The sequence below is a fragment of the Morone saxatilis genome, unplaced genomic scaffold (genome assembly GCF_004916995.1).
Source record: "Morone saxatilis isolate NCDOM2014 unplaced genomic scaffold, NCSU_SB_2.0 Contig17, whole genome shotgun sequence".
Classification (NCBI taxonomy): domain Eukaryota; kingdom Metazoa; phylum Chordata; class Actinopteri; family Moronidae; genus Morone; species Morone saxatilis.
The window spans coordinates 2,033,704-2,041,453 of record NW_023339729.1 but is presented as its reverse complement, the minus strand read 5'-3'; the positions used below and the strand labels follow the sequence as shown (position 1 = coordinate 2,041,453).

General features: G+C 40.0%; 2 protein-coding genes across 3 annotated transcripts in view; both read left to right on the top strand.

Moving 5' to 3' along the window:
* The first annotated feature begins 952 nt into the window (after positions 1-952).
* LOC118326512 (NACHT, LRR and PYD domains-containing protein 3-like) lies at positions 953-7,478 on the top strand. The gene is given in 7 exon segments (XM_035659522.1): positions 953-1,880; positions 1,933-2,389; positions 3,299-3,415; positions 3,977-4,147; positions 4,243-4,371; positions 4,373-4,425; positions 7,267-7,478. Coding segments are annotated over 7 exon segments (2,067 nt in total).
* The window catches only part of LOC118327607 (NACHT, LRR and PYD domains-containing protein 1b allele 2-like), a 7,573-nt gene continuing 4,999 nt past the window's right edge, over positions 5,177-7,750 (top strand). Inside the window, exons 1-3 of one of the 2 annotated variants that reach the window (XM_035661027.1) lie at positions 5,177-5,272; positions 7,267-7,495; positions 7,585-7,640. In XM_035661027.1, the coding sequence (XP_035516920.1) occupies positions 7,487-7,495; positions 7,585-7,640 (65 nt within the window). In that variant the 5' untranslated portion in view covers positions 5,177-5,272; positions 7,267-7,486. Of the gene's footprint in view, positions 5,273-6,271; positions 7,192-7,266; positions 7,496-7,584; positions 7,641-7,750 lie in introns of those variants that run through there. The other variant, XM_035661028.1, reaches the window with a different exon arrangement.

The following is a 7,750-nucleotide window of genomic DNA, read 5'->3' as shown; positions in this document are numbered from 1 at the left end:
AACACAAATTTGCGTCAGGGGGCTTTACTGCCTGCACATCATACAGCACCCTCTGTCCTTAGACCCTTTACTCATATATGGAAAATCTCCCCAAACAACCCTTTATCAGGAAAACAAGGGAAGAAACCTCGGGAAGAGCAACAGGAGGGATTCCTTTCTACATTAATTACCATATTATATTATTAGGCGTATATCAGGCCCACAATTCAAGGATCAAGGATATTTTTATTATCCCTGAAGCATTAGGGGTTACATTGGGATTGAGCCCTATTTCCAGGATCATTTTTATTACCATGTCCCTGATCATATTAGTAAATTGCTAGATTTACTAGCCCAACGTGGCATTTTACTGGCTTTGTTAAGCCCTCCTGATTGATGACAGTCAGACAGGCCTTCATTGTGCCACTAACCTTTATATGTGACTTAGGGCCACTGCTGATCAGTAATGTAACATAGTCTCACTATAAAGCTTGCATTAGCTACTCCCTTAAAGTGAAGAGCACATGTTTTACCATACAGGTCACTTTCAGGTTTCGATATTTACATGTTGACATGCAAGACCCACATCAGAAGGACAGCAGTGAAAGAGAGAGGAGGGCGGATAGGGGCAGAGATTTATCCTGGATGTGGTGATGGACCTGCAGACATGGAAAGGAATCAAACCATAGAGAGGGTTAAAAAGAACCTTAAAGCCCATCTGAGGGAAAAGTTTGCATGCATATATGAGGGTAAGTCAACCAACCAGTCTCGACTTGAGAATGTCTATACAAGACTCTACATCACTAAACAGATCGAGGAATGCGGTTCCACACATCATGAGATTCTGCATCAGTTTAAACTCCCAGATGAGAAATCGTCCACATCACAACACTATGAACAGATCGAGTGCATGTATATCTTCAAACCAGGAAGAGACATTCCTCAACAACAAGACAGGTCCATCTAAAGAGTGATGACAAAAGGGATCGCTGGCATTGGAAAGACAGTCACTGTCCAAAACTTCTCCCTTAACTGGGCAGAGGGAAAATCCAATCAGCACATTGATTTCATCTTCGTGTTTCCTTTTAGAGAGCTGAACATGCTCAAAGAGGGCAAGTACAGTCTGCTGCAACTTCTTCTTCACTTCTACCCCGAACTGAACCTGCTAGAAGATACACAGCAACTTGTTAACAAGCAAGTGCTGTTCATCTTTGACGGTTTGGATGAAAGTAGTTTTCCTCTGGACTTTGAAGGGGGCAGGAAAGTGAGTGAAATAGCCCAGCGATCAACAGTGAACGTGTTGCTGACAAACCTGCTGCCTAACGCTCTCGTCTGGATAACTTCCAGACCTGCAGCAGCCAATCAGATCCCTCCTAAATGTGTTGACAGGGTAACAGAAGTGCAAGGGTCCGATGACCAACAGAAGGAAGAATACTTCATGAAGAGATTCAGCAGTGCTAGTCAGGCCAAATAAGTCCTATCCTGTCTCAGAGGGATGATAAGCTTCTATTTCATCCCAATCTTTTGTTGGATCATAGCTGAGGTATTTAAGGAAGGATGGAGTGTCCAGACAAATCGAAGGATCAATGATGAGTTGTACATTCACTATTTACTCATTCAAACAAGAAGAACAACACATAAATATGGGAAGAAAAGCACAAATAATGCAGCCATGCTTTTAAATCTGTCCAAGTTGGCGTTTGAACAGCTGCAGAAAGGAAACATCATGTTCTATGAAGAGGATCACAGAGAATGTGGCATTGATGTCGACAAAGCTTCATTGTTTTGTGGATTTTTTGAAATCCTGAAACAAGAACATGGCCTGTACCAGAAAAAAAATTTCAGCTTTGTGCATTTAGGCTTCCAGGAGTTTCTTGCTGCTCTTTACATGTTCCATTGCTGTGTGACTAAGAACATCCACAATGAACTCCTTCCTCAATGTTGACCCCACAGATCTGAGCTTGCATGAGGTGCAGAGGAAAGTTGTGGACAAAGCTTTGCAGAGTGAGAAAGGCCAACTGGACCTGTTTCTCGGCTTCTTCCTTGGATTCTCACTGGAGTCCAATCAGATGATGCTAAAAGGTCTACTGCCGAAGACAAAGACCAGCTCAGACACTGCTGAAGAGATGAAGAGGTATCTTAGAAATTTTCATGTAGGAAATATCTTATCAGAGCGGTGCATGAATCTTTTCCTCTGCAAATTTGAGCTGAATGAAGAGAGATTTCAGGATGACGTCAGAATGTATCTAGATTCAGGAGTAAGACTCTCACCCATTGACTGCTCGGTACTGTCCACCCTGCTGCAGATATCTGGGAAACTGGTGGATGAACTTGATCTGACAAAATCCTTTACACCGTTAGTGGGAGTTGAGAAACTTCTCCTGCTAATGAAGAACTGCAAGAAAGTTGTGTAAGTACAATATGAATTCTGATTCAAAGGTTTGGTGTGTAAGATTCAGGGGCCTTATTTACAGAATGTAGCTCAAATTGAATATTTGATTTATATGTAATGGGCTTTAGCGTTTTTTCTCGAGCTTTGCAGCTGCAGCTGGACTCTGTTGACAGTACTAGAGTGGCAAGTACCAAGTGGCACTTCCTCACAAAATAATGGGTAGCCTACTAGTTAGTACCAACACTACAGAGCTAGTTAACGACTTATTGTTGTTGGTGTTAACATGTTAGGTTGCCAGTATCATGCTAGTGCTAGCTTAACTGAAGAATAAGTGAACACAGTTAATTCAAGACACGTATAACTTACTCCAATTATTGTGATTATTTGGAACAAAGTTTTATAAAATAAAGTACCTAAATTAGAGGTCTGTTTTTACAGATTGTAACCACCTGAATACAGCTCAGCCTTCCAAGTGTGTAGGAGAAACTAAGGTGGCTGCAATAACCAATGTTTGTTTTTTCCATTCTGAGCTACTGTAGGAACATGGTGGTTCAATGTGGCAGACTCAGTAGAAGAGGACCTGCTCCCTCTGTAGATAAAAACATTCTAAGATTACAAAAACACAATGATTATTATTTTCAGTGATTATACAGTAATAAAAACATACCTATGAATATTATATTCCATTTCTGATCATCTGATCAATAGATCATCCTAAATGTTACACACTGGACCTTTAAGCTGTTGTCTTCAAGATTTTCATAAAATATCAAATCACTTTTGTGATTTCACTTCAAAGTTAAGTTTTTTTCTAAGGTACATGTCTTGTGGCCATGACACCCTGGTTAGTTGCTTTTCTTCTGATTCTACAGACCTAAGAGTGAGCATTTGAGTAATCACCTTGCTCTACTAGTTTACGCTCTGCAGTCGACCGACTCATGCTTGCGAGAACTGTGCCTGGTGTATTTCTCTAATGCCAACGTTCCTCTTTCCGACTCTCTTTGTTGCACTGGGAAGTCCTGACTGTAAACTGGAGACACTGAGGTCAGTTTGACATTAAAACCTTTTTACCAGACTTTTAATTTTACAGTAACTTACTTTGTAGTATAACTGTTAACATATGACACATACTCAACTACATTAACCATCAACTACAGTCTGTTTAACGACTGTATTAAAGTAAATGTAAATCATCCCACCACATCTGAACCTCTGATAGACTTTCTCTGCACCTTATTAATAAATGATATGTGATGTTTTGTGCAGATTGTCTGGGTTTGCTCTAGAGTTTAGGTACTGTCACACACTGGCCTCCATCCTTCAGTTCAAGCAATCATCCCTGAGAGCACTGGACTTGACAGACTACATATACAACTACCCAAAGGACTACAGTGGCTATTTCTCTAAGGATGTGGAGAAAAAGGAAAAATATGGGGATGTCAACGATGAGTTGAGCCTGCTGACTGTTATTCCTGCTGCCTTGATCGGCCCAGTCTGTAAACTGGAAGAGGTCAGGTAAAAGTATTTAGCGATCAGATCATTTTCTTATATTGTTTTCTTGTTAACCTACTAATGAATCATTATGTATTTTTGACCTGATTGCAGCATGCCTGGTTGTCACCTGAAAAGTAAATGCTGTCAGGTGTTTGCCTCACTTCTCTGCTCACACTCCCAGCTGAGACAGCTCGACCTCAGTCGGAACGACCTGAGGGATTTAGGAGTGCAATTGCTCTCTGTGGGACTAGGAAGTTCAAAATGTAGGCTGGAGATACTGAGGTACTGATGCATGGTGATGATATAGTATAGTGACAGCTAGCCATACTGGCGTGTTGTGTGGGCTTTCGTTTTAGTAAGAGCCCTTTTCTCTACAGGCTGTCACGTTGTGGGATCACAGAGGACGGCTGTGCCTCCCTGGCCTCGGCTCTGAGGTCTAACCCGTCCCATCTGAGAGAGCTGGACCTCAGCTACAATCATCCAGGGGAGGCAGCAGTGAGGCTGCTCTGAGAGACTGCACGACCCAGAATGTAGAATGGAAAAACTCAAGTTGGTATACTGTAGAGCATTAAATAATGGCTATTTCTCCCAGTACAGGCAACCCTAACCCTAACCTTACTGTGGAGGGTCAAAGACTGTGGTATTAACAGAGAAGAAATACCACAGTCATGTCTCATTGTGTGTTCACACTCTCTAGTCTAATTACACACAGTTTACACAGGGTGAGTGTTTTAAGTCTGATTCTGATATTTTGGACAGTCAAAAATGTTTAGGCCAAAACCATGATTCAAAATAAAAAGGGTATTTTGGATATAATGTCTGGTATTTCACCAGAATTATAATAATGGGGTAATTTCAGTACACAATAAAAATTGTTTAGGCTCTTCCACAATATTTACATCAACACAACTCATAATAAAAAATAATAAATAATGTCTGCAACTTAAACTTTAGGTTTATCTAAATCAATAAATGATCAGAATCAGAATCAGAAATACTTTAATAACGTTTATTTTGCAACCATGCCTTTAATTAAGTGGTGGTGATAGTTCCAGTGTGTCAGGATACAGAATAATGTAGGCAGATAAAATCAAGTTGTTAAATTAACGTGATAAAAGACACATTTACAGAGTTTTTGTGACTAGTCTAAAGTCGGTGATACACTGACTACTGCTGTTATTTCGCATTTATTTTCACATTTTCTGTCTTTATTTGCTGTATTTCTTTATTTATAAGATACCACTAGGATTGGGTGAGAGCTTTAAAGAAGGCAGACGTCTCCACTGTCTGAGTGCAGGAGGTACGCGATGAGGAAGTAGCAATGTTGGCGTGTTAGCTTTAGCTGTCGAGTCAGTCTGTGGTGAGGGCACAAGAAGAGGCTCCAACAACACTCCTCCGTTCATTCAAGTGAGCGGTACTAAACTATTTTCCTTCTTTAACACTGACGTTGTCCGTGTCATTTAGAAAACGGGACCGTTCGCCTTCACCGGGTATTTTACTGTAAAATGCGTCATTTCACTTTGAACTTACCGGAATGGATATCGCAAGCAAAGCTGCCAAACTAAAAAAAAAAGACAGAACCGAGACTGACTTCAAGCTTTAGTCGGGTCCAAACTGAACAGAGAGGAGTTGGGAAACGACTGAAGAATACTGAGGGGGCCGTGCACCTTTTCTTTTGGTTTAGTTACAACCTGAAGAACCGAAAGTCATTCACAGTAACTGAATCCTCCATAACGTGGATTTAAGTTCATCTTTTATCAGCCGTGTTACTTTCTACCAGCCTGAATAATAACTAATGTTGAAAGTAATGTCAGTCAGTGGGTTTCAAACTGGGGTCCGGGGACACTGCAAGGCCATGGGACGAACAGAAGGTTTAAACTTTAATCATAGTTTTGTTGTTGAAAGTTGAAACAACAAGGGAACAAATAGGGTTTGTTTTTTTTTTTTTAATGTTACGGTGGCCGCGATGTATCAGCGAACAGCAAAAACGTTGGGCCACCATAGATTGTAATTCTTACTGATCCCAGTTACATCGTTGCTTGGCTATGGCGATTTTAATATCTTCACATTTTAAAATAAAAAAACAGGTACAAGAGGGGATCCCTCTCATGTAGTGGGTCTGTGATCTAATGCAGTGGTTCCCAACCCGGATCCCCCACTGTCACTGACTCTTATACCCAGCCTATATATATACATTACATTACATTACATTAATGCACTCCCGTCTTCTGTACAGTTTTCTTATCCTTTATCTTTATTATCTTTATTTATTTATATTATTAAAAAGGACTTTATTGTTGTGTGATTTTTGTGTGACTTGTATATTGTTACTGTGATTTATATATTTTTGTGTTTTTTTTATTTGTGTGTTTTTTGTGTGTGTGTGTTTTGTGTTATTGTATATTTTAAGCACCATTGCACCAAGACAAATTCCTCAACTAGCAATAAATCTCATTCTGATTCTGATTCTGATTCTGAACCTGGGGATCCGGACCCACACTGGGGGCTGCCAAATTTTCATGGGGGGGCCACAAGCCCTTCTTGATTTAAGGGGGTGCTATACATCTATAAAAAAAGTTAATAAAAAACACAATAAGCTTATATTCCAACATTTAGGTCACTTCTGTAAAGAAAATGTAAAGTAAAAGACATTAAGTAGATTGTCTAATAGACCAGTGGTTCCCATCCTTTTTCCATAAGGGAGCCTGTTTCAATAATTGAGTAAACTGACAATTTAAATAACAATTTAAGTATTTTTGATAGTTAAAAATGCTCAAATATGGATAGTATAATTTCCCTAATAAGTGAATAAGTTCCCTAATAAATATATTATAATAATACACATATATATATATACATGACATCACTATGAGTTTGTGGAAACAGAGATCAACATGTCACCATTTTCTGACATTTTGTTGACCGAAGAACTCATCGGTCGACTGAGAAAATGTTCGACAGATTAATAGATAATGTAAATAATCAGTAATATTAAAATACCATAATTACCAGAATGCCCTATTAACTTACAGTAAATTGTGTAGGACTAAGATAACAACTGAACTTTATTACCAACAAACAGTGTGAAAACTGAGTGGACAAACACATTTGCATAGTACAGAAATGCTGATTTACTTTCCTCAGCCATAAGAAATGAAATGTGAGTCTCATGTTTAGAGAGAAAGACAAAATTCTTCTACTGCCTTCTGAACAAGTCAGTGTGAACGTATTAGTATCTGATGGCCCTTTGAATCCCTGTGTGTTCCTCTGCCTCAGTGTGGACCATGATGAAGAGCACTGGGTAAACCCACAGCTTCTGCACAAGTGTAAGCTACTCAAAGTTGTCCACTGCATTTCTACTGGGCCGAACTGAAACTCAACTCTCACCGTTTCTTCCATAGATGCCTGTGATCTCACGCTTGACCCCGACACAGTGAATGAACACCTCCTCCTGTCCGAGTGCAACAGGACGGTGAGCCACACTGAAGAGAAGCAGCCGTATCCCGATCACCCAGAGAGAGAGAGACTGGGGTTGTTCCTGGACTGTTCACTGAGCCTCTGCACCCGGCGTTCACTGTTTGCTTGGGATCTCTCGCCCTGTCCGGCGCAGTGAAGCTAAGAATGGATCCTGTGAGTATTTCTGGTTGTCTCTTAGCACCACACTACAATTTGCGATCACTGTTAAAACAACTCATTCATTTTTCCTTTCTGGATTCCAGGCTCAGTCAAGCTTCACGCCTGAGGTGATACAAGAGAGGATAGGCATTTCATACAAGTAAGAAATATCATTAAATGTCAATTAATTCAAATGATTTCTTCTGTTTTGATGGTTATTTTATTGCTTTAGTCCTTTAGAGGGAATGGGTAGGACTTTGTGCTGTCAAA